The 27,984-nt window shown below is 39.5% G+C and overlaps 1 protein-coding gene across 5 annotated transcripts in view; it reads right to left on the bottom strand.

Annotated features, from left to right (window-relative positions):
* Window positions 1-11,437: 11,437 nt before the first annotated feature.
* Window positions 11,438-27,984, bottom strand: part of ARHGEF28 (Rho guanine nucleotide exchange factor 28) — a 249,912-nt gene continuing 233,365 nt past the window's right edge. For all 5 annotated transcript variants that reach the window (XM_020998382.2, XM_020998383.2, XM_078153157.1 and 2 more), the window contains one exon: window positions 11,438-12,593. In XM_020998382.2, the coding sequence (XP_020854041.1) occupies window positions 12,433-12,593 (161 nt within the window). In that variant the 3' untranslated portion in view covers window positions 11,438-12,432. The remainder of the gene's footprint in view (window positions 12,594-27,984) is intronic.

Here is a 27,984-nt window from a genome sequence, read left to right as displayed (position 1 = left end):
CCCTCCCTCCAGCTGCCTCTTCTCCCATACAATGTTAAGTAATTTTCTAGAAGTGAGGACCACTTGGACTAGCAAGCTTGGAGAGAGACACTAAAGATCCCATGCTCTGGGGCAGTGGCAAAGGGCTGGATTTGGAGTCAGCAGATCTGAGTTCAAATCCTGACTCTTAATACTTGACTTCACCTGTCTGACCATGAGCAAGTCATTTTTATCTTTCATGGGGCTTAGTCTCTTAATTTGTAAAAAAGCGGGGGGAGGGTTGGGAACAATTGATGAAATAACAACTGTGTTGTAAAGACAACTTTGAAGACTTAACTGATCAAAGCAATAGCCAACTGTGATTCCAGAGGACTGATGACATAGCACACTGCCCGTGGCAGTTAGGTGACACAGTGGATAGAGCACTGGGCCTGGAGTCAGGAAGACCTGAGTTCAAATCAGGACCCAGACACTTACTAGCTGTGTGACTCTGGGCAAGTCACTTATAATTCTGCCTCCATGTCCTCAGCTGCAAAATGGGGAGCATAATTGTACCTACTTTTCAGGGTTTGTTTGAGAATCAAATGAGCTAATATTTGTGAAGCACTTAGCACAGTTCCTGGCACACAGTAGGTGCTTAATAAATGCTTGTTCCCTCCACCCTCCCTGTCACCTAACAGAGAAGTGATAGATTCAAAGTGCAGAATGAAATATGTCTTTTTGGACATAGCCAATGCGGGGATTTGCATTGCTTAACTCTGCATATTTATTACAAATATTTCATTTTACTTTTCTTTATTTCTCAGTTATGAGAGAATAGGTGGAAGGAGATAAATGAATTTTTATTAATTGAAAATATGATAAAATTTTAATTCTATGAGGGAGTTGGACTACATGACCTCCGAGGTCCTTTCCAGATCTAAATCTATGGTCCAATGAATTTTAGATAGAAGTCAACCCTGGAAGCTGGGTGGGTCAAGGCCATAATGAAGAGAATGAAATGCTCTTTCATTGAATTTCATGTCATTGAGCCAAGTCCACAGTCATCAACCTCCACTCACTTCCCCATTCCCTCATGAGGGAGCACATCCCAAAGATGGAGAAAATAAGAGCATTGTGGGGAAAGGCCTATGAGGGCCAATGGCTAAGAAGCAAGCTTTTCTAGCAATGACTAAGAGTGGCTTGACTCTTTCCTTCTGCTCCTTTATGATTCCATACTTCATTTTCCTCTGGTGGAGGTGGGAGATGGGCAGAGGTCGTGTTAGTTGATGAATTTTTTTTCTTTTTTAACAAAGTGTTATTGCAAACCATAAGTCATATCCATGTACACAAATTTTCTCTTTATGAGGCTTTGAATCATGGAATCATAGACCATCAGAGATGGAAAGTTCTTTGGAGAAAAGGAGACTTGGGGGAACTTGATAGTAAGGTTCAAGTATTTCCAGGGCTGTCATCTGGAAGAGGGATTACACTTGTTTTACTTGGCCCCAGAGGGCAAAACTAAGAACCGTGGGTGGAAATTGAACAGAGGCAGATTTTGCTTAAGGAAAGGAAAATCTTCCTAATAATTAGAGTTGTTTCAAAGTTGGAATGGACTGACTAGCAAGGTAGCAAGTTTCCCATCACTCTAGGGCAGGGGTGGGGAACCTGTGGCCTTGAGGCCACATGAGGCCCTCTAGGTCCTAAAGTGTGGCCCTGATTTGGATTCAATCAAAGAGCTGTGCCTGAGGACCTAGAAGGCCACATGTGGCCTTGAGGCTGCAGGTTCCCCTCTCCTGCTCTAGGGCCTCAAGTGACCACTTGTTGGAGGTAAGATAGAAGACCTCCTGCTCAAGTTTAGGTCGAGACAAATGACGTCTGAGGTCCTTTCCTGCTCTGATATTCTATAATCTTAGGAAACCATCCATTACAAACCCCTTATTTTACAGAGGAAGACATCTCAATTGAGGATGATGAAATGACTCACCCATTTATAACTATTTAAGTTGCAGAGTTTATGACTAGAACTCTGGACTCCTGATTCCTTTCAGATCCAGAGTTCTTTCACCCATGCTATACTACCAGTCATCCTGTCTACCAAGCCAAACTGGAGCCCTTGGCTTATGTCTTCATACATGTGTGTCTTTGTGCATGGATGTCCAGGTCTATGATTGCACTGGTGTAGGGAACTCCCAGTGCGAGGGGGGGATAATTCTCTGATAAATACTGATTGGACAACCTTGAGCAACTGATAGTCCTAGAGGTTTTCCTAGGATACTGAGAGGGTCAGTCCAGGGCCAAATAGCCAGTACATGTAAGACACTGGACTGGAATCCCAGTTTTCCTGGTTCTGAGGGTAGTTCTTCATCTATTTTGGTATGGGGCACCATATTTAACTATACAAATATATTCATATCTATGTAGTGGATAAATAGACAGATGGATAGATAGATATGTGTTTACACATGCATATATGTATACATCTATGTATCTATAAACACAGAGATGTGCATTTATTAACTTTATATTTATGCTATATATATAGATATATTTTATATGCACTTATCTCCCCATTAGAATGGAAGTTCATTGTGACTAAGGATTGTTTCATTCTTTATACTTGAATCCTCAGTGTCTAGCACAATGCCTGGCATATAGCAGGCATTTATTCCACACTTGCTGATCGTCTGGTTGATATTACCCTTAAAAAAGACACAAAAGAATCAGTTCAATTTGTAGCTGCTTTCGTATCTTTACTAAAATGACTTACATTAGAACATCTAAATATATGCCAGGCCAGAGAAGAACTTAATTGGTATTTTTTTCAGTCTGTCTCCAGTCATTAGGGACATTCTCGGGGCAGTCTCTCTATGGCAGCTGGGCAGGACAGGGGGCCTTTCCTGGCTCTCTCCCCATTGCTGGCAAGATCCCTAGCATCCTGGGCCACTAACACAGCTCCACAAGCTGAGTGACCCTGGCAGACTGATGAAGATACAACGATCCAGTCTCGTTTTACCTTGGTTACAGACAGATGCATTGTTTGAACTACTGATCCTAAACCGTGTTTTGTGTTTTGCAATTTCTCTCATAAATCACAATGGGAAGAAAAAGAAAGAAAGCAAACGTGCCTGGAATCCATAGCCATTTAAATTATTGCTCTGTCTGGAATGTGTCGTGGGTCAGCAGGCAATGGGGGAGGGTTGTGGAAGTCATCAGTGGTTCCTGTCACCTGAGAAACCATCAGTTGTGGCCAGTGCCAAGCGTGTGTGTGTGCGTGCGTGTGTGTATGTGTATGTATGTGTGTGTGTCTTTGTTTCTCTCTTCCCCTAACATACACACACACCCTCTTTAATTACAAACAGAGAATAGTGCATACTACACACTTCACAACATCTGTTCAGGCCTTAATTAATCCAACCGTCCTACGATCACCATGGCAACAATGCTTAACAGACTTGAATGGTTCATTAGGAAGCCTTCCTCTTCATATGTGCTTCCCTTTATAGCCATTACTAATGTTTTTCTCAATTTGTTCCAGGGTTGATGTTCATGGAAACCAAAACGATTTGTGCCTCAGGAAACCAGGTGATGAGACCACCTTCCTTCAGCATTATCTTAGCAATACCAATTGCACAAACTACACCAGAAATAGAGAGGCAGCTCTGATTTTGTAATAAAGGGATTTCAAATCCCCAATCAAATCCTGATGCTACAAAGAAGTCCTGTACTAGGTAAGGTGCTTGCATAGGTTGCCTTGGTGGTATACCCTATTGTCTGAAAAATAGGGAGAGAAAACTTAAGTGTTAAGGGGAGCTTCACCAGGAGCTATGTTCCCACAACCTGTACCTCCTCCTGGACCTCAATTGAGCATCGATTAAGCCTCTCCACACCCACCAACTTCTCGACCAGGGCATAGCTTGTAAAGATGGAAGAAATGAACGGAGGGCTTCCAGGAAAGCCATAGGTACTGTTGATCTACATGAAATGAACAATCTGAAAGTCTATTTTTATTCAAAGGTTCATGTTGATGCTCTAACTAGAGCTGACTATGCGGATGATGCTTGTAAAAATAAGCATTTCACCAGAAAAAATTACCCAAATAACATATATTATCTATATGGATATTGGAATTGAAGTGGAGAAGAGGGCAGGGAAGCATGGAAGCATGGAAGGGGAATGAAGATGGAATAAACACTGGTATTTATTTAGAAATTTAAAGTTAGAGAGGCAATCAGCTAGAATACCAAGAAGCAGACCAACAAGGAGGAAGCAAAGGTGCCTTGATAATCATTAAGATAACATCCACTGTAAGGGAGAGTTGCTATAGGAGAAAAGTCACATAAATTTTATACCTTTTTCCATATAATGGGAAACACTAGAGAGAAGGAAGCCCCCAGACCAGCTCTAAACATGGTAAGGGCTTCACCAACACTTCTTAGAATGACTCATTCAGATAAGCCAGAAGCCGGGTGTGATGGGTAAAACTTGGATCTTTTTGGGTAATTATCTCTAATGGGGAGTTTGATTCAGTTTGGGGGCTATTGGGTGGTATTGGACCTTGGGAGCCCGGAAGCCAGTGACATCAAGTAGATGTGGCAAGAGGTATCTACTTCTATGAGGATGCAGTCTAATTTCCTTATCCTGTTTGCCAGTGATATCATTCTTGACTCATTTGTCCCTGGGCAAGTATCTGTCACGACAATTCAAAACAGCTTGTAATAGCTAAGTCTTATGACTTAATGGGCTTCAAAGCATCTGATTGGTATCCAAACAACTGGGTTTTAATTATGATGTGTTATAAGCTATTCATCCATGAAGCTCCTACAAAACTATTGACCCATGGCTCTCTTTTAAATTACTTCACCCAAAACAAGGTTCATTTACCAATTTTAAACATTTTCTTTTTTTGCCTCCACACAGAAGAAATGCAATCAAGTGGAAGAATTGAATTGGGTTCTAGGTCTAGCTCTACCTAGCTAATCTCAGATCTTTTTTTCATCCATTCATCCATTCACTTGTTCAACAAAAATTCATTAAGAACCAGCTGATATTTTAAATTTTTGAGGGAAACGCAACAGATGAAGACCTTGAAAGCTCAGCAAATCCTATTTCCATTTGAAATATCATATCATTGCAAACAGGGTTTTTTGGTTGTCGCTGTGATTAAAAGCAAGTGCCTGCAAAAATCAATGGTGGAACAGGAAACAAAGGTGGTGGCTTCCAATCGGATTCCAAAGTTTAAGAAGTTGTACAGTGCTCAATAGGTCTACCTATCCCATTAGCAATCGTAGTTATTTAAAAATGAAAAAAAATTTCTTTCAATGGATGTGTATTCTTTTTTCAAATAGCTACTAAATTGTTAAGACATAAATGCTTTTAAAGTTGTTTGGACCCAACTACTTAGTAAATAGAACTTTTAGGTATTGGTGGGGAGGGGGAAGCTAGAGGCCCAATGAAAAAATTATTGAGATGCTAAGGCTGTCATGAACTGAGAAAGTTTGGGGCCGTCCTGAGGGTACATTATTGTCTCAGGATGCCTGAGTTTGGGCTGCTCTCTGGAATCCTGAAGATAGATCATTCAAATATAGAATAATAATGTCTGACCTTGATCCAATCATTACATGCTTTTAGTTCTTGATCTTTCACATAGACAGGGTTGTTGGTGACTTCCTTCTAATATCCTTCTTCCCCCTACCCTCCTGGTTGCCCTTCATTGGCACAGATGTATCAGTACTTAGGGTAGTCTAATTAACATGCAATGGTAAGGGTGTCTGTTCTTGTCCTGCTTTAGTTACTGTCTCCAGTGCTTTTCCTAGTTGTATCTCTTTTTCTCCCTCCTTCATACCACCCTGAATGGAGGAAAGGTTGGGAGTTGTGAGCACTGGTTGAAGGAGAAGAGATGAGGGGACAGTCCCAGGGCTTTTTAATCCCAATTCAAATTCTAAGGGGCAGCATCCCGTCACAGAGGAGTTCTCTGACCATCTACAAGTCTGGGAGGCTCTCTTTGCTCACTCTGATTGCAAGCAGTTAACTTGAATCCTCAAGTTTTACTAGGGACAGCACTGCCTTACATTTCTTTGTGGGAAGGAGTAAAAGGGCCATGGATTCAGTATCAGAGTGTGTTCAAATTCTAAGTCAGCTACTGACTCACTGTACAAACCTGGATGAGTTACTTCTACTCCTGAGCTTCAGTTCTCTCATCAATCAATCATAGCAACCAACAAATCTTTATTAAGGACCTTTGTGCTAGGTTCTGTGTTAAGCTTTGGGAATAAAAAGACAAAAATGAAAATTTGTGCTTACCCTCAAGGAGATTACACTCTCTGTAAAATGAAGGATTGGGCCTAAATTAGTAGCATCATACTCAAATAGAAATGGATCCCTACTACATGTAGGTTTGATTATAGGCTACATGTCGACTTAGAATTCATAAATTAATATTATCTACATCCCATTGTATTTTTATTTAAACATTTCCCAATTACATTTTAATCTGGTTCAGGCCATACTCCAGAGTTTTGCCAGCCGTGAGCCTGACACCTCTGGAAATGATTTCCAAGGTTGCTTCCAGCTCTAAAACCTATGAAACAAGCCATTGGTTCAGTGAGGATGCCAATAGTTCTCAGAGAGCTTATTTTTAGCCTGGAGAAATTGGGTCACTTTTCTTTGACTTTATGTTACAGCTACATAGGGATCTTCTGTATGATTTCTGATGTAATTTAATGAATGACATAAGGAAAAGGGCAGAATTTTAATTAATTCCATGTGATAGAACCACAGGATCAGACCTTAACTGCCCCTTGACAACTAGTAGCTTTACTGAAAGGGTTCATCTGTGATTCCATTAAAATGAGAAAACTGCTCAGAGTTTCCTGAGGACACACTTCCTGTTTCCAGTCAGGGCATGAGGCAGGCTTGGCTATATGGTGTAGATCTGCCTTTTTGTTTCCCTCTTCTCCCTCCCATCCTCTGGTCTTCTTTGTTACCAAAGAGAATGAGCAGAAACAGGGCCTGGCTAGGTGGCAATCTAAGAGAAATGGCCCTCAAAGTCCATAATTAAAGCTTAAACACTCTGATGGTTTTCCAAGTGGAGAGTATTAAAAGACACTGGAGTTAAAGCTATGTGAACAGGATAAGCAAAAATCAGCCCCAACAGGAATGAAGGCTACCTGTATAAAATAGCCATTAACTTGTATAGGAACGGACATAGTTGGCTGCTTTGAAATTGCAAACAGCTTTGGGGCCATGGTGAAGAAAGCCCAGACCTGCCCTTAGAAATAGAGGGGGCAGGATCATTTCATTTCACACAGAGCAGACACACGAGAGCAATGAAGCAGGTCAGCAAGATCTCCAGCAAAAAGGGTTTCTTGGACATTCACTTCAATTGGCTCATTTTTATTTCATTTTAAAGTCCTAAATTATATTGAATAATAGAAGCATTATAATGATGTAGGGAGTTTGAGCTGCACAAACTGATTATAGGGTTTTTGCCTACAAATAGACTCATCTGAAATAAGTGGTGGCTTGAATTAAATGAAAAGAATCAGCATTAATGTTCCCCTTGCCTTCTAGGTGGGTGTATTGCACAAAGTACTGAACTTGTACATCATGAAGACCTGAGTTCAAATCTTGCCTCAGGCACTTATTAATTGTGTGACCCTAGACAAGTCATTCAATCTAGAGAGATGTTCCTCATCTGCAAATGGTTGGACTTGATGGCTTCCAAGGTCCTTTCTAGCTCTAAATCTATAATCCCATGAATTCTTCATCACCAAACTTTACCTGCAAACTCCAGTGAGACAACATTAGGAAATTCTGGATGACAATTCTTGACAATTACAGTAATAATGGAGCTAGCTCTTTTGATATTATACATTTTAAAGAAACAAATTCTGAGGTTCTTTGTCTCCTTGCCATACAAACAAGTAAGTCTACATGCAGCTAAACCAAAGACCAGTCTAAGTTCTTATAATGACTACTCTGTAGTATCTCGCACTTCTATGCTACTTTGCTTTAAAACCTCTATGAGTAGTGCAAGTATTATTTTCCACATTTTATGGTTCAGGAAAATGAATCTCAGAGAGTTTAAGCAAGCACCAGAGTCATGATAAGGACATAACTCCAAATCTAACACTCTGTCTTTATGCCATGGTACTTCAACTGAACATATGTCCTCTATACTGTACTCCAAATCCTTCATTTAGATTATAGGAGATGAAATGCTCATTCATCAAATTTACGATAATATTCTTGTAGGGCAGCTTAAAGTTGGGAACTTGGTTGCTATATATGTATACATATACATATATGCACATATATGTATATGTCTATGTGCGTGAATATCTTTTATAATATATACACATACATATACATATATAGTAGACATGTGTATATAAATATTTTATATGTATATATATATTCATATCTATATAATATACACACATACATATAAATGAAGGCCAAGAAGAAGACAGTTATCTTGCCCTCTTAGTTCAGCTTTTGTACTTGCTCCGGTCATCTGCATGGTAAGAATCAAAAAGTCTTGGTGAGTGTGAGGAAGGGGGAGGGTAGGCTCAGTAAAGACCATGATATAGACCAGAGGTGGGGAACCTGTGGCCTCAAGGCAACATGTAGCCCTCTAGGTCCTCACGTGTGGCACTTTGAGTTTAGATTCTGCCAAAGGGCCACACGTGAGGACCTAGAGGGCCACATGTGGCCTCAAGGCCACAGGTTCCCCACCCCTGCTTTAGACTTATGAAGTCATTTGGGATTTATTGGAAAGCAGCCCTCAGAATCATTTGGAATGGCATGCAGAGTAGGCAATTAAGACACTAAGGTGATTTATAACAAAAATTGGGGGCAATGATTGTGTATCCTTGTAGCAAGAGGAAGCAAATTCAAAGAAGACATTTAACCTATTAATTAATCTTCGCCTGAAGGTGTTCTTCTTTGACTGAATATGGTTGCTAATAACCCCAAATAATAATCATCAGCTTGCCCCTAAAGGGAGAGGCTTTTTAATCACTGTACCCTAACACATGAGAGCCAACACAACCAGCAGACACCTTGAAAAGATAAAGCCCAAAAGATGGCATCTAAGGGAAATTGAGGAACCTGAAACCATGAGAGACAATCGACAGGCAGCAAAGACTATATATATACAGGTATAGATCTACATATAGATACATAGTCACAAGAGATCATGAGGGAACAGTATCAATTTAAACACCTCATGCAGGCAGGTCCAAAGAAATGATCATAATAAAAAAAAAATTAGTGACTTGACATCATTAGAGGAATGAGTTTTCCCTCCATGTGTATGATCTGATCATATGTTTTCTACACACGCCTTCTTCAAATACAATCCTAATGTGTGTCTACTCCTCCACCGATCATGGATGCATTTGTGGGAGAGTGTGGCCCCAGGCTTATGGAGGAAATGCAACTATTCACTCTATCCTATTTAATGAAATACGTTTCCTTTGAATTGTCTCCTCCGGCTGACCAGTAAAAGCAATCCATAGGTAGAGACTTGTAAGCTCTGCTTATGAGTATATGTGGATCCACTTAAGAGTAGGAAAGCCCCAAATGCCACATTTACAAAATAGGGAAGTATATATAGACTGGAATTTTATACAATGTAGGAATTGGGACAGATTATTCCAAATATGCATGGTCTTTTCCCCCCATTATCTGAAAAATATGTTTTCTCTAAATACGAAAACATGATAATACATGGAAAGAATGAAAGTCCCTACTTCACTAGAGTTTGCATTGTTGATGATTTGCTGTGTCAGATTCTGATCCATGTAATTTTTTTCAAAATCATCAATGATTAAAAGTAATTCCAATAAAAAGTTTTTAAAAATTGGAACTAGGTTAGAAATTATATGACAAAAGACTAATTAACAACTCTTTTTATGAACATGAAGGGATTGTCATAGAGCAAAAATGAGTCAAATGTTTGCCATCACCAATGACAGAAAAAGAAGGAAGAGATTAAAATTACAGGAGAGAAGACTTAGGGTAAACTGGGCAGTCTTACCTTGGGGTCCATGAACTTGTTATTTAAATAATTTCTTAATTAAATTTCAACATAATTGGTGTCCTTGGCAGTACTATGTATTTTATTTTATTCATTTAAAAGAAATATTTTGAGAAAGGCTCCACAGGCCTCACAAAACTGTCAAAGGGGCCCAAGACCCACACAAAAAGGTTAAAAAAACTTTGGACTTGATGCAAGCTTCCTTTCCTGTAAAAAGTTAAAAATTTTTCAAGTAGACCATGGTAACGATGGGTAGGGCATTTTAAAAAACCTTCCCTAGAGATAGTTAGGAATGTGATAAACATGGCTCATGGTTTAGGAGCAATTCTGCTTGCATGTGAGCGGGTTTATTGAATAACTCCCCTCTGTTCTGTAAAATATTCCTTGCTGGCTTTTCCCATGTGATTGTGATTAAATTCAAATAGTGTGGCCATATCTATCTACCTATCTATCTACACACGCACACACATATATACATATATACACACACGTGTATGTATATACACATATATGTGTATACATACTTACATACATATCTTAATGAATGCAACAAAGCTCCATTTTAAACTGTGTGTTGGGGATTTGTAGGTGGGGGAGAATATCAGGGACTGGATGTTATTCATCAATATAGAGATTTTCCAGTGTGGAAGCTCCCTTTGCTGATACAAATTGGCAATTCATCAGGAAGTTATAGATCTAGAGAGTTGTCTGGGCCACTAAGAGGTTAGTTGACTCAACTAATGTTGCCCCGGTTAGCATCTTCCTGACTCCAAAATTGGTGCTCTAGCCCCTATGCCATGGGGACTTAAAAGTGAAATATTCTTGTGCCATAGGAAATGACAAAGGATATGATTTCAGAGAAACCTGGGAAGACCTGTATGAACTGATACAAAGTGAAGTGAGCAGAATCAGAGGAATAATTAATGCTATAATAACAATATTGCAAAATTAAACAATTTGAGTGAGAATTCTGATCAATGTAATCACCAACCATGATTACAGAGGACCAATGATGAAGAATGCTACCCATTTCTTGACAGGGGTGATAAACAAGAATATGCAGAATGAGATCCACATTTTTAAACATGGTCAATGTGGGAATGTTTTGCTTGATTATGCATTTTAGTTATGGGGTTTTCCTTTTGCTTTTTTGGGGAGGTGAGAAGGGAGGTAGGAAGGAGAGAAAATAAATGTTAATTGGAAAAAAATAATTAAAAATAAAATAAACTAATCGAAAAATAATCATTTAGTTATAAGCCTAAAACTTCAAGTAAAGAAATCAACTTGTTTCAAGACCCCAATACCCCTCCCAATATATGTTGATATTCAAGGTCAATTAAATGTCTTGGAAAGTCTCTTCTTTTAATATGAGGGTTTGAGGGCGTTTTCCTTGTGGTCTGAAACTAAATATCAGAGATTACAAAGTGGAACCAGTGAGGCATAAGATATTTATTGACACTGACAAAAAAGTATACAAATATTTCTGAAGAACAAGAGTTGGAAATATTTCCTGGTTTATTTCTACCACACAAAGACTGATATTACATTGAAGATGGGTGGGGGCGGGGGGGAGGAAGGGAAAAACTGGCTATTTTTCCTTTCTGGAAAAGGAGACATGCATTGGACTTCACAGCAGTAGCACAATTTGTTTGGTTTTTTCCCTTTAAAACAGTTGAAGGGTTTTGTTTGATGAGTGGCAAATGGATGTTCATGTTTTCTAGACTCTACTGGAAAGGCTGTAGGCCAAGCCTCTAACAAGAATTTCACTACATGATTCATAGCTGACTGGTGAGTATCTCTGGTCCCTTTGGATGATTGTGTTGAAAGAGGATACTGGATTGTAGCTTAAAGATGCATTGTAACCACTTAACCACAGTCATTCCTATCTCAAAGATTCACTCATCCTTATGTCCTCAAGTGAGAACAGTACATTTAGGGCAGCTGAAAAAGGGACTCTCCTATTCTCATCAGCCCTCTGTAGTCACTGTTTTTAGTAAATGAATGCTAAAAAAAGTACTCCCACCAGTCACAGAACTCTTTAAAACTATTTTTTTTTAAATCCAAATTTTAAGAGAAATTTGGAGATTCAAGATGATGAAAATACAATTTGAAATTCTTATCATGTCATTGTGATGTTTAAAATATTTCTGCTCATTTAAATTGGATTTCCCCATCAAGCACCTTTTAAGGGGCTGTGATAAGTTTAAAAAAATTATTTTAAAAAGAAGTGTTTTCAAAATAACTTAATTGTTATACTCATGTCAAAAAAAGGTCTTGCACAGAACATTAAATACAATTCTTAATGCAGAAAGTTCTTATAGACAGCAACTATGCACAATAGGAAAGCAAAAAAAAAAATACAACTTTATCTCCAAAGTGCTAGTGTTTTGTTTGAAACAACCATGACAAAAATCAATGACAACACACAATCAGAGGTAAACAATATTTTCTTCAACTCCATCTCCATTGTCCCCATCACATAAGCTTGCGGACGACAAGTTCGACTTAGCTTCGGGACCCTGCCAGGGCTGACCACTTCCAGGATTTGAATTGTATGTTTTTGAGCACTGACTTTGATTCTCCTCCAAATCTGCAACATAAAAACACATACATGTTCATAGAGTGCCTAAAATACCCCAAATGGACCATTTCTCAAAGAATCAATACCATCTTAGTTTTGTCTGTATTGTACTGAGAATTGCAAGCCTGGTGATAGAAAAGTCATGTAGAAAATGGCCACATTAACTAATAAGTGAGGGAATGAAACTCTTCATAGACACAGAAGCCATCTACAGCCCCCACTCACCATTCCTGAACAGTTATTGGAAAGGACTCAACTGGACAGAGCTGTGCATGCTTGCCAGTGAGTTATGGTTCATTAGATTTGTCCATTGGGACAAAGGGTTCAGAACCTTATGAGCACACTACACACAAATCTCTATACTGTTTTACATTTACATGGAATCTTTATCTGAAGATCTCAAAGCCAAGAATAGCTCTTGGGATATCCAACCATATCGACATAATCGACTGCTTTGTGATTTCTTTTTGACTCCCAGAGGTTAATAGGCATCCAGGAGGTAGAAGCAGAGTAGGACTGGATGAAGGGGATCTTCCCATTCTCACTACTATGCAAATCATTTAAAAGTAATAGAAATCATCTAACTGAAATAGTTAAGGCTCCCAGACTAAATCATTTCTATTACCAATGATGATGAGGCTTCCTATGGTTTCATAATTGTATCTGTGCAGTTACCTGGCAACATCAGGGCATTGCTGCTTCTGTCTTTTACTGGTGAAACCCACTGACACTGAATTTCGATCAGGGAATGAAGGGGGCATAAGAAGGTAGATGCAGAAAATTACTTTCTCTGAAACCTGTTTCCCTGACACTCTGCTCTTCGTAAGCTTTAAAGCACAATATGAATGTGAGTCATTTCACCATTATTATTCTTACTAGCCTGGCCAAATCATAACAGTGAACAACTTCTTAGGAATAGCACTAGATTGAAATCCCAAGCCGGGCTCTCATAAGCTTATGCAACCCGGGTCTAGTCACATGAAATTTTGGTTGCCTCAGTTTCTTCATCAGTAAAATAGGGACAGTTATCTGCTCTGCCTATCAGGATTTGTATGAAGATCAAATGAGATAATATTTGTAAGTCCTTTGAAAAATAGAAGTTACATAGGTGGAAATGGGGAAGGATAGAGATACTTATTCCACTGAGACACAGACCATGCTAACATTCTCTTTATGCTATGACCCCTCCTTTCCCAAGCACTGATAAATCTATTATTCAGTTTAATCTCCCTCATTATTTGAAATCGGTCTCCCATTGAAATAGTTTGACAAATGCTTTTAAAAATAATGCGAATGTTGATATTGTTGTCATATAGAAAACATCTCTGATGTTGGAATGATTTTCTGATGGCGACTCTTGGCTGCAACAGAGACAGTAAGGAGGCCCAATTTGGTCCAAATATAGCTCCTCCTTCCCCCACCCTTACTCCTCTCCATGAGGTGCAGGCTACCTTTGGCTTCCTCTACCTCTTCCATTACCACCCCTGTCTTGGTGGGCTGGTAAGTGAAGAGCAGCTGGTCTTCTGTGAAGCAATAAGCTGTCACTGGAAGCGCATGCCAAGGGCAGACAGGATAATTGTTCCAGGAAAGCTAACAAACAGCCCACAGGGGGCCCTGCATAGGCGTTAGACCATCAATGCCTCTTTAAATGCAGAGTGTGCCAACAGTAGAAAGAAAAATAACCCTGTTCACATTATGGTGCTGCTCAGAAATAATGACCAGACTTCAAAATGCTAAAAAACCTGGTCCTCTGAGGCTAGAGTTTAGTGACAGAAACTATAAATGACAGAAAGGCTGGAGAGATGCTACCTGTCTGATATGGCTGAAATTTTGAAAAACTTAATAAAAAGCTGGTACTAAGTTTGAGTCAATTTCTCAGTACAGCCAAACTAGGCTAACCCTCCATTCTCCATATAATTAAAAGATTCTCAATTTTGAGGGAGGGGTATAGCCTTCTAAAAAGGTCTTAGCTTCTCTTCCTTCTTCTGCCACTGAGATTATGATTAACCTAATTATCTTTGTATTTCCCAAAGCATCAGCAGTTGTTGAATAAATGAAAAAAATAATAAATAAATGCAAGTGAATAAATATACTCTGGCTCCTTAGGTAAATAAATGTGTCCTCTTTTTAATAGATGTGGACCTGAGGCACAGAACGAACACTTCTTTAACTTCAGCTGAATGCTGTGAGGATCATTTATCTGAAAGAAATATGAAAATATTTTCTGACTGTCTCAGAAACTGGTACAGATATTCAGTCAGCAACCTCTGTTTAACAGCAGCAAAAAATCATGAAGCTTTCATTTTCATTTTGCAGAGAAACTACAAGCCAGCTTATATTGCTTGCTCTAAGTTTACCTTTCTGATGATTTTACAACAGACTTTCCATTTCCTCTCAATTCCTGATCGAAGACATTTCACTTCTCATTGCCAGTACTCTTAATGAAATGACTGCCATAAATATTAAACTCCTTCAGAGTCCAAAAGGGTAACACCAACCTCTGCTTTTTAAAGCAGATTCTGCTGGATAGAAACTTTGAGCATGGTACATGAAACCCTACATTAAGAAGGAAAAATCTATAGCTGAAGGCACTGAGAAAAGACTGCTTAAAAGAAGTGGTACGTGGTAGAGAAAGAAAGAAATCTGCGAATACTGCACTGAAGGTTCTGGATGCTCGAAAGTCTCAGACAAGTCTAGATTTTTCGAGGAGAAGGCTGTTTGCAGCAGGGGCCAAAGCACAAAATGTGAATCATCACGTATCTCTTTCAGTAGAAATTATGAGTTTTTACTTTGGTGACTTTTTTTTATATTGGTGAATATAAATTTTGTGAAAGTAATTGGTGAATTACATTTTTTACACTGGTGAGAAAAGAAGCTGGAAGAAACCTTTAAAAGGAAAAAAAAATTAAAAGAAGAGAATCAATAATCATTTGGTTCCAAAGTGACTGGTATGAGTTACAAGTGCAGCCAAAAATAAATGAGTTACGCTGTAATTTCAGACCGATCATGGTGCATTGTTTTGATTGTATGTCACCTGGCCTGGAACTCAATTTCCTTCATTGTGGTTTCTTCTTGCTGTCTATCTGAACTGTGCAGGAAAGGTCAAACAGTTTGTCTTTGAAATTAGAAACTGTTCCATGATTCCTGATTTTATTACTCTTTTTCATCCCTAAAATATCTCCAGAAAGTCAGTGTATATTTATCAAGGCCAGCCCCGTTTGTCCACACATTTTACCCAAGAGAGAAGAATGATCATGTAGAATTCCAACTAAAAAAAAAATTTAAAACTGAAATAAAATCATATTGAGTTTTGAGACTAAAGTTTTGAAAAGGAAAATTAATCACCTAATTTCATACGTAAGCAAAACGCTGCCAGGATTGATGAGTACAAAAACATTTTTTTCCATTAAAACTCTCCTCCAATACCTCATCAAGGCATGGATGTGAGCCTGAGTTCTCAAAGGCTATGCCAGTCCAGCTTAAGCTCTGGCATGTTTTTCCAGGCTGGAAAAGCTTTTATTATGGTATGAGAAACATAATGTATCTTTTATCTGAGGACCAACCCGGGTTATCACCTGTAGAATGGTGACAGTACAGAATTCTTTGACCATGGGATGCATGAAACAAACAAAAATGCAAAACGGCCCCTTCTGCTTCTTCAGTGATACTGGTGATGTGGGGGAAAGGAGGGAGAGAATAATAAGACTCAGATAGTTTTTAGACCATCTATAAATAATAAGTTGGCTGCTGAGATTCTAAATGTGAGCTTTGTCCAATGGCTAAGGCAGGGGTTCTTAGTCTTTTTTTGTATCATGGAAACTTTTTGTAGCCTGATGTAGCTACAGGTGCCTTGTCAGAATAATTTTTTTAATGCACAAAATAAAATACACGGTATTACCAAGGAAACTGATTATATTTAAATAGTTCTTAAAATATCTTTCAAAAACAAGTTAACCCCTGGTTAAGGACACCTAATAGGATGACTTCACTCATATCATTACTGACATCCTTATTATAAATTAAATAAGAAGATATAATAAATATATCACCCAGCAGCTATCTGGTCAGGACACAGCCTGGTCAGGCAAGAAGAGTAATAGATGGACAGATCAAACGTCACACTGCTACCTAAGAAATGTTAAAAGAGGGGCAGCTAGGTGGCGCAGTGGATAGAGCACCGGCCCTGGATTCAGAAGGACCTGAGTTCAAATCCGGCCTCAGACACATAACACTTACTAGCTGTGTGACCTTGGGCAAGTCAACCCCACTGCCTAGCCAAAAAAAAAAAAAAAGAAAAGAAATGTTAAAAGACCTGAAGGGGCTGGGCATGGTACTATATGCCTATAGTTCCTGTTAGTGGGGTAGATGAGGTTCGTGGGTTGCATGAACTTGGTAGCTCTGAGCTACATTAAGGCTAAAGACAATCAGATGTCTGCACAAAATCTGTCACCAATATGGTGAGCCCCTGGGAGAAGGGAGCCACCAGGCTGCCTAAAGAGGGCCAAAGCATCTCAGGTCAGAAGTAGAGCAGGTCAATGCCCATCAGCAAGGAGGGCAGGCTCATGAATGGCTGTTGCGTTTCCAGCCTGGGAGAGAAAGGGTGAGCCAGGCTCAAAAAAGCAAACAAGAACACCTAAAGAGGGCTTTTAAAACATTGGGTAGGCTAGGCATTCTGTGGAGAATTTATAGGAGGGTACAGGTAAAGTCACATAGGATAAGAAGGCAAAGATGAGTTATAATCTCTGTTAGAAGGAACAGGGACATGGATGAGACCATAAATCCATTTATGTATGGGTAAGTAAAGAGCTATCCCTCCATTGAAGCATTTGATGCATCGTGGTGGTGTGAAGTTGACCCCGAGTTACCAAAAGTCATACTAACAAAATGGAAGGTCCTGCCGGGACCCGCCCAGCTGGGAAAGGCCAGTTTGAGTGCAGACCCAGCAGTCAGTAGCTTTTGCCTGTGTAGCTAATTTCAAAGTGTCTCATCATCCACCAGGTTCAGCCACAATAGAACTTGAAGACTATCTATTGGATTGGAAGAGGGTCCAACAAAATTACAGATTCTTGAAGTATTAAAGGAAAAAACTATTAGTGTAACAATAAGATACCAAACCCCAAAGCTAGTAGCAAAGTACTATTGTTGTTGTTATTCAGTCGTATTTTTGTAACCTCATTTGGGGTTTTCTTGGCAAAGATACTGGAGTGGTTTGCCATTTCCTTCTCCAGCTCATTTGTACAAATGAAGAAACTGAGGCCAACAAGATTAAGTGACTTGCCCAGGGTCACACAGCTAGTAGGCGTCTAAGGCCAGATTTGAACTCAGGAAGATGAGTCTTCCTGACTTCAGGCCTGCCTAATTGCCCATAGCAAAGTACTGAGTATACCGCAAATCTTTTATCCAAGTATTTCAAAGCAAATTTCATTTCTTTAATGGTCCTGGTATCCTCATGCAGGTAGTTGAAAGGATAAGATGAAACCACTAAGTATATCCTCAAACAGAAGACTCCCCAACTTCTCAAATATTCAAACGGATCTCTGATTTCTGGATCAGATCCAAACCTACCCAGGCCTGTCCATGTTTGAGAGACTCTTGTCTCTCACAAGTTTGCCACAGGGGAGTCCACCCAAGCTCACAAAAACTCATTCCAAATGAGTCCCAAATGAGACCGCTCTCTAGTTTCCACATGTAGGTTAGCTGGTTTCTTTAGGAAGCCAAGGGCAGTGCAGTTGGCACCCAATAACCCACAATTAAAAGAAAAATGTAGAGGTACATATCATTACAAAGCAACCTGTGTACTTTCCTAGCCTCTTCAGCTTTCTGCATCCTTGATCTTGCTCTCTTGGCATCTCTGGCCCAGCTTCAGCATGTTGGGCAATCATTTCCAGTTACTACCTTAGCTTGGAATGTTTGATGCCTGTTTCTAGCACTAACCTGACATCAGTATTCCTGGTTTTGATTGACAGTGACAGTTTATATCAATCCAGCCTAGTGCCATGGAGTACCCTGTACCCGACTTGCTGTGGAAGCTCCAGCCCCAGGTTCTACCACCTAATGGGGAGATATGACAATATCTTTTTGTCTTCTTTGTCCCATCTCCCACATCACACTGTCAGCAGCTAAAAATGCAAAATCTACTTTATATACAGGTAAAATGGTGGTGTACTGCTTAGTCAAGAAGCTAAGTTGGCATGTTTCACTTATATATGGAACTTTTCCTTAGAATATTTTTTTTTTTACCTGAGGCCAACTAGTTCTCTTTTTTTTAAATTCTTTTTTTTTTGGGGGGGGGTGTTGGGCAATGGGGATTAAGTGACTTGCCCAGGGTCAGACAGCTAGTAAGTGTTCTGTGTCTGAGGCCACATCTGAACACAGGTCCTCCTGAATCCAGGGCCGGTGCTCTATCCACTGCGCCACCTAGCCACCCCTCAACTAGTTCTCTTAATCCAATCCTTGCTGTCGCCAGACAGTGGCTTAGGTCCAGGGGAATTCCCCATCATTTTCCACAAGAAAATTATGTTCTTCGAGCCATCCGAACCCTAAGTTACTTGCTTCCCTGGCTCCTACAACCAGAACCTTCACTGACCTTGTAATTCAATCGTGACCACTGCTTCAGGAAAAGCTGGCTCAGCAGACAGCTCTCTTGCTCTTCTCACCATCTTCTTGACTTCTTGACCAAAGCACCCTTCCCAGGCCACCATGATCCCACTTTTTAATTTCTTTCATTCTCTATCAAATCTTGTCATTTACTGACTATCCTATTTTACCCTCCTTCATTTCAAGCCACTGACACTACTCAAGTTTATATTTCATGCCTGATCACTTCTCTTCTGGAGTGTATTATCTTTATGTCTCCAAGTTCATCATTACTATCCCTTTTTTGTGGATTAACTTCAGAACCACCATAAATATACTGAACACTCAAAGGACCTATGACTTTGTTAGCAGATCTACAGTATTTGCCGGGAGCTGTGGTGAGGGGTGGGAGGGTGAGGGAGAGGGAGGATTCTCACACCAGCGTAACTTCTGAGTGCTTATGACTTGATCTTCCTAAGACAATTCAAATGGAAGCAATTCCATTTCCTGGCATGGCACTAGTATATATTCCAGGTTTCACAGTCATATAACAATGAGGTCAGCATAACGGTTCTGTAGACCTTCAGTTTGGTAGTCAGTCTAATACTGCTTCTCTCCTTAGGAGCTTCCCAAACATTGAGCTAGCTCTGGCAATGCATGCATCAACCTCATTATCGACAACATCAATTATTATCATCCCTGGAAAGTATACTGCCCAGGTAAGTGAACTTATCCGCCGCATTCAAAACTTCTCCGTTTGCCATAACCGATGGTTCCATATATGGATGGTGCAGTGCTTGCTGATGGAGAACCTCTGTTCTCTTGGTGTTAATTGGCCAAAATCAGCACAAACAGCTCCAAAGAAATGTGAGCTGCACAAATTTAGAGTCACCTCCACCCTAAACGTTCATACAGACTCTCTGTGCCCATTCCATGGTGGAGCCTTCCGATCTTATATTGGCCTGATCAGCCACGGTTGGTCCCACTGCTCATTGACCCCAACACAGTGATGTCATTTTAGTCTTCTTTGAGAATGAAGGACAACTACATGACTTCATAGAGAAGTCCACTCGTGTAGTGAGTAAGGGCCAAAGCTGGTATTTGAACCCAGGTCTTCTCACCTCTAGGCCTAGCCCTCTATCCACATGCTGCCTTCTCATCATAAACTTGCATCCACAAAGCACTTTGTCATTAAGGTGATGTTTTGTTTCTAAGGAAGAGAATTCAAGTACAGTATAATCATGATAGAGCTGGGACCATCACAATAGTAAGCAGAGAAGGTTCCTATGACTAGAAGGATTCACATTTAAACTCACCAGAGCTTGTACCCAGTACCAGCAATACTGCAAAGATGATCAACTGTGAAAGACTTATCTGTTCTGATCAAGACAATGATCCAAGACAATTCCAAAGTACTCATGATGAAAGAGACCATCCATCTCCAGAGAAAGAACTGATGAACTCTGACTACATGATTAAAGTGTACTTTTTTTTTACTTTATTTTTATTGTATCTTCTTTTGCAACACGGCTAACATGGAAATATGATTTGCATGGCCTCACACATATAATGGAAACAAATTCATTGCCTTCACAAGGAGGGAAGAGGGGCTGGAAGGAAGAAGAGAATTTGAGACTCAAAATATTTTTAAAATAATTGTTAAAATTTTTTTACATCTAATTGGGAAATATTTAATAAAATAAAGAAAAATAATTTTAAAAATTAAAACTCACCAGGGCAAAGTCTGGGTCAGAATTTACATTTACTAATTTTTTTAAGTGAGGGCAGCACTGTAAATTCAGGCCCTAGATTAGCTTTGGGAAGGGGACAGAAGTGGACAGTTGGCTGTCCTGTCAATTACTGTCCTGTTCCTAGTTCTCTGAAATAATAAACTTATGGAGGTATCTACTACTCAAAAGCTCTATTCTCCCCAGTCTCATTCTGGAAGTTTCATCTATAGTCTAGAATCATGGGACTTGCTCTGAGGAGGCATTCTATACAACTATATAATATATGACTATTACAGTGACTGATTTTTTTTACATAGAAGAATTTCCACATCCGAATGTATGCTGTTGCCTATGAAGGTATTCCCTGGGAAGTTCTAAAATTATCCCTGTGGTAGAGCCTTCTCAGCTCGTACTGCTCTGAGCAGCCATGGTCAGATACACTGTACCTTGACTCCAATGTAGGGGGGTCATTTTGGTCCTCTTCAAGAACAAAGGACAACCACCAATCAATGAACCATTATTTCTATGACACCACGAATTGCTTTATTTACCCTCTAGAGTTCAGCCCTACAGAGAAATCTCTGTATTCAGAGATGCCCTGGAAGGAACATTCAGTCTGTTAAAATTCCTTAGGAAGAATGATTGTTTATCATTCTTCCGAATGAAGGGTTTTTAAAAATTATGATTATTTCCTTCCTGTAGGTATGTATGGCTAACAAAATTCCGTGAATATTTAATTATCTCTAGTAAGGAAGGACAGGCATGACAAGGCAGATTTAAATCCAGAGACAATCCCCAACTCTCCTCTCATTAGCTATCATTTTTGACTTCCTGATTGGCACTTGAGTTTTACCACTTCTGTCTGATTATCCCCTGCCCCTGCCCCCAAAGAGTTTCTAACAATAACTATGCAAATCGGCTTCTGGACAGTTGAGATTCGCCAATAAGTGAAATCAGCATTCTCTACTATTAGCCCTCATAAACTGTTCCCTCTGGGCAGTTGGATAATTAGTTATTTTCAAGGCTGGACTATACATGCAATTTAAGAGGAAATTCTCTGCCAAGTGAATAATGAATAAAATGCTCCCTAAATTGTGGAGTGCGTTAGCAATTTCAAGTCACGAGGTCACCATTTACAATAGAACAAGGATGCTGATGATTATAATGGTGATAGTAATAATAATATTAGCTTGCATTTATATTCCATGCCATGATTATACCACACTCTCATACACATTTTCTCATTCGTTCCTTAGAATAGTGCTGTAAAGGAAGGCAGACCAGGGATTAATCCCATCGTAGGGATGACAAAACTAAGGATCAGAGAGCCGGTAACTTTCTCAAGGTCACATGGCTAGTAAATGATGGCACTGGGGCCAGAACCCTGGTCTTTGGTCTCCAGATTCAAGTGTTCTTTCTTCTGCCCCTCTGTCATTCACCAAAGGGAAGTCTAGTGATTCAAAATTGTTCAGTTTCTAAACATTTAGGGAATAGAATTCTGTCCAGTGTCTTAAAATACATTTACATTTTTAAAAAATTGAGGTTTTTACTGTTTTTCAAGCACTATTTTACAATAATGGCCGACCAGTTATCTCTCCCCTTCCAAACAACACATCTCTGAGGTGAGCCCACCCATGGTCTATTTCAGTTCTCTGAGGACAATGTTTGGACTAACAAATGATAAATGAAAGAGGATGTTATTGCAGAGGTCTGTGCTTCATCTCATCTACCACGGCTGCTGTTGTGAGGAGAGCCCTCGATGAGGCACCTGGGCACTCATCGATGGGGCTTTGCACACAGTTTCTCTTTCTTGTTACTTCGATGCTGATTTATAGCCTTCATCTACATGCCCTACTGTGGAGCAAAGTAAGTTTTAAATCAGTATCACTTTTATACAAAGCTGTGATTTGATTTTTCAAAATGCAGGGCCACCTGCCCTCCTATTATAATGTCCAGATTGCCTGCAAGGATCAAAATTTAGCTCAACAGCACACCCCAGAGCCCGGCATCTAGAAGTTCAAGGCAGCCAGAAGCAAAATGTTTAGTCTACTACTGAATTCAGCCACAGACTATTCACCCTATCATCCCATTCCATCCTCCCCTCTAAACCCATCACACAGAACACCACGTCTGCCTGGACTTGGCTTTGGTCTTGTTTAATGTGATCAAGTGTTCTGGTTTACATTTTTTATTAATATAAATATACAAGTATTTCACTGTTATTTCCAAAAACCAAACTGTATGTAACCTTTCTTAGGGCTGCCTGGCCTTGGGTATAGATTTATATCTTTGCTAATCAACTCCCTCCAGATGAATTATGTACCCTATTTGGTCATGAAAATGTCCCTGTGATGCTCAGACATTTCCAATGCCAATTCTGAATGCAGGGATGACTAGCAGCCACTATGGGTGGCAATCTACAACAATACTATTTTACCAGAAAACATTTTCTGCACAATGGAACTCCAGGTACTGACGGGGGCAGCTAGCTAGTGCAGTGGATAGAGCATTGGGCTTGGAATCAGGAAGACTCATCTTCTGGGCTCAAATCTGGCCTCAGATACTCACTAGCTGTGTGACCCTGGGCAAGTCACTTAACCCTATTTGCCTCAGTTTCCTCACCTGTAAAACGAATTGGAGAAGGAAATGGCAAACCACTCCAGTATCTTTGCCTAGAAAAAACCCCAAATGGGGTCTGACAAAGAGTCAGATGCAACTGAAATGACTCAATAACAACAAACCTGCAAAGAATTTGGAAATGCTAGTGTTTCCCCTATCCTGTTGGTTCACAATTTAAATCTGCAAGGCATCCCAAGTTTTCTCAATTCAGCTTTCATAGTGATGATGTTTGAATCCTGAAAAGCAGTTGAAAATATTGATGAGAGGGACAACCTTGGAATCGAGACCTCAGGTACTACCTCTGTCAGGTACTATTTGTATGACTGTGAGCAAGGCACTTGACCACTCAGTGCCTCCAGGAGACTCTCTAAGACTGTTATATAAATTATGGATGAGTTGCTGATCTGCACTGATGGAAGAAGTGATTGCAACAGGAATTCCCTATTCCCATAAAAATCAGAGGTCTGGAATTGTTTTTTTTAAAGTTTGTATTGTTATTTTATTTGTTATTTTTTGTTTGTTTGTTATTTGTTATTTTATTTGTTATTTATTGTTATTTTCTTGATTCCTTCAGTGATTTGTGAGTTCACAGGTGCAGATACTTCCAATACAGAAGGCAATTTCTGTGTATAGGAAAAGTCTTTATCTGTAAAAATGTGGATTATCATAGATCAAATGAGATAACATGTGTAAATCTCCTTGCAAATTTTTAAAGTGCTATATAAATTCTACTTAGTGTTATTATTGTTACTGTTATCATTACCCAGTGCTCTTTCCACATAAATACAGTCTTGGCTGAAGTGGGGAAGCTCACATTGTGATTTGAGGTGGGGTAAAGAACCATGAAATAACTAGAGAACTGAGTTTTACCTTTTGTTATATCAGTAATAAACACAGCCTTGTGCTTTGTGTTCCTTTCCAATGCTGTCACCCTGATAATCAATACATGGTGTCATGACACCACCATCACTCAACATACTTTTCTATGTCAGCTCTATTTCTTTAGAGGAATTTGAGGTTCATAGAAATATTTTAAAAAATATCCTTCTCAAGGGATTATTCCACTTAATGTCAATAGAGCCACATCTCCATCCAATGATCTTAACACAAGTTTTAGCCAAGATACAGCACCTGGTCTGTTGGTACTAGTCCTGTTCTGCAGATAAAAACATAGAGATTATATGATCTGTTAAAAAGCAAGCTATCTTTCTTAGTAATAAAACAAAAGTTAAAATATACTGTATCCCTCCAGTAGAACAAAAACTCTTGGAGGGCAGGGACTAGGTTTGAATCTTATTTGTTTGTATCACTTTTGCATTTGTATGCTCCATGCGTGGTATACAGAAATGCTTGCCAGTTGATATATACAGCATCTCCAAATCCTTATCCTCCTGGAAACTGATGCATCAATGACTCAAGGTCATCTTCATCTCCTTATCTACCTTCAATGTTCAGTGCAGACACTACCTCCTCAGTAAAGCTTTCCCTGCCTACCCTCCTCCCCACCCCCAGTGGTTATTGTCTTTTGACTCCTCAAAAAATCTTGTATTTACTTGTGTGTATACAGTCGCCCTCCCTCCCCACCCTGCCTCAGACTTTAAGCTTGAGGAGGGCAAATAGTGTCTCATTTTTATTTTTATTGTACTAGGACCTAGCACAGTACCTTGCTAACTGTTGCTGTTGTTGAATGGTTTCAGTCATGTCCATCCAACTCTTTGTGACCACATTTGGTGTTTTCATGGCAAAGATAATGGTGTAGTTCGCCAATTTCTTCTCCGGATCATTTTATAGATAAGGAACTGAGGCAAACAGGGTTAAGTGACTTGCCCAAGGTCACACAGCTGGTAAGTGTCTGAAGCCAGATTTTAAAGCCACGAAGCACCTTCTTCCTGACTCCAAGCCTGGTATTCTATCTACTGTGTCACCTAGCATTTAACAACAGTCCATTGAAATGAAAGGATTATAGGAAGTTAATGGCAGAACTAGAAAAAGAAGGGATCTCCAAGTTAAAAGTTTATAATCTTCTATATATGACAGAATTATAGATGCATTGTACTTCCGCCCCCTCCCCACCCCAAATATGTGATTTCTCTGCCACTGATCCAATAAGGGCCACAATGAGCAAACGTGAGATAACATCCATTATGCGCCAAATAGGCTTAGGTGACTTCTGATACAGTTCTGAAAGATTAGTCACCTCTTTGTGTTTGCGCCAGTTTCAATATGAAAAAGAAGAAAGAAAAAGAAAATGATTCCCATAAACCTCTGCCACACACTGGATGAGGTTCCATTTGAGTTTATTGAAACTCATAAAAATGAAATGTCATGGAAGGTCTTTGCCCTTGACTAAAATAAGCAATAATGGCTTTTAGGTAATATAAAATTCATAGAATTTCTCATTTGATGTTTTAATTGGATTCTACCTAATGCAATGAATGTTGCTATTGATGCAGTTCTCTTGGGGTTTTGATCCCCCTCTTTTGTCATTTACTTCAACCTAAGGTCACTTAAATCTGAAATCATTAACTTTTATGTCTAAAGAAGGCTGCATTTCTTGCAGTGATCAACACGGTTCAATATAAAATCCTACCTCTTGGGATTATAGCCATATGAGTCACTCAGTCTTCGAATTCAGAAGCAGTCTTGAAAGTTCAAGTCTACCATCTTGGCATTTAAGCAAGAGCAGATACAAAAATCCCAGAAGAACAACTGGCTGCCTTTCAAGTATTGTGACAGCAATCACAATGGCTAATATTTATATTGTGACTTGAAGCTTGCAAAGTGTTTTACAGAAATTATTTATCTGAGTCTCATAACAACTGTGTGAAGTAGGTATTATAGCTATTATCACCTCCAAATTACAGATGAATAAACCAAGGCAAAGAGAAGTGATAATATAGATAGGTATCAAAGGTGGGATTTGAACCCAGAACTTCCTAACTACCAAGTCCATCATCTATCTGCTATCCCTTGTATATAGTGTGGTCACTCAATCATATGCAACATAAGATGTGTTAAGAGGAGCCTTGGAACATCCAATCTAGTCTGACCCTCTCATCTGACAGATGAAGAAACTAAAAATCAGAATTACCCAAGGTCACCCAGCTAATCAGCAACAGTACTGGGACAAGAATCTGTATCTGACTCCTAACTTGGCACGTTTCTCACTATGCTCCTCAGAGAAATCTCACAAGCACAAATTTATTTGCTGCAAAACGAGGAGGATATCCATGAGACAAGATCAGGTTGAATTTGTTAGCTTTTGAGAGGAGTCTGATAAGCCTGGGATGAAAGGTGATATGTGAAGGCAAACCACAATGAAAACATCATCCCTAGTCACATGCATGAGCAGCTTGCTTCAGTGGATAGAGCATCAGCCCTGGAATTGGGAGGATCTGAGTTCATACCCGGCCTCGCACACTTACTAGCTATATGACCCTAAGAAAGTCACTTCACCCGGTTTGCCTCAGTTTCCTTATTTGTCAAATGAGCTGGAGAAGGAAATGGCAAACTACTCCAGTATCTTTGCCTAGAGAACCCCAAAGAGCATTTTGAAGTCAGACATGACTGAAACAACTGAACAACAACAAAAGCATAGAATAGAATAAAATCGAGGAATAGATCAGAACTAGAACAGAAGAGTTAAATGTTTGACCCATTTATGTATTCAATACATCGGTGTACTTTGTATATTAGGTATATTTGCTTTTCTGTTTCTCTGCTTTTCTATAATAGCATTTTTTAATGCCTTAACAAAAATAGCCAGACCAGTTGATCTCTAAGGTCCCTTCTATGAACAGAATACAATAGATTACTGGAAGCGGAATGGACCCAAGAGGAAGCAAGTATAGTACAGTAGAAGAAGCACTAGCTTGGATTCAGAAGACCTGGGTTCATAACCCACAGTGCAGCTTGCTACCTATGTAAGCTTGGGCAAGTCATTAAAACTGATGGAAGTTGTTTTCTCACCCATAAAATAAGAAGAAATGGGATAGATGAATCTCTCATCCTATTAAAATAATTTAGTTCAAACCCCTCATTTTACAAATGAAGAAACTGAGGCAAAGAGAATTAAAAAGCCTTTCCCAAGGTCACACAGCGAGTTTGTGTCAGAACTGGGGCTAGAACTGAGGTCTCTTCATGCCCAATCCAATTTTCTTCTCTGCCAAACTGAATCAGCTAAGAGATCAGAATCTTGGTTTTTGAATGTATAATTTGACACACTATATGACTTCGAAGACTGAATTAAATTGCATTGTTAACATAGTACTGAACCTCTCCAAATATAAAGCTCTTACATGGTGGGCAGTATTGTCATAGCATTAAATGTTCTGTGGCTTTAGTGACTCAGAAAGTCTACCCCCTGAAACAAATCTCACTGTAGGCTGGCTACTGCATGGTACCCACCCACACCCTGAAGAGCTATGTTCTTCATTTTGCTGAGGAAAGAAAAATCTAATCCTTTTCTTTACCAG

This window comes from Phascolarctos cinereus, unplaced genomic scaffold (genome assembly GCF_003287225.1).
Source record: "Phascolarctos cinereus isolate Bilbo 61053 unplaced genomic scaffold, phaCin_HiC Scaffold_4;HRSCAF=312, whole genome shotgun sequence".
In the NCBI taxonomy this organism is placed as follows: Eukaryota; Metazoa; Chordata; class Mammalia; order Diprotodontia; family Phascolarctidae; genus Phascolarctos; species Phascolarctos cinereus.
Note: the sequence above shows the minus strand (reverse complement) of the source record. Positions and strands in the feature narration are given on the sequence as shown.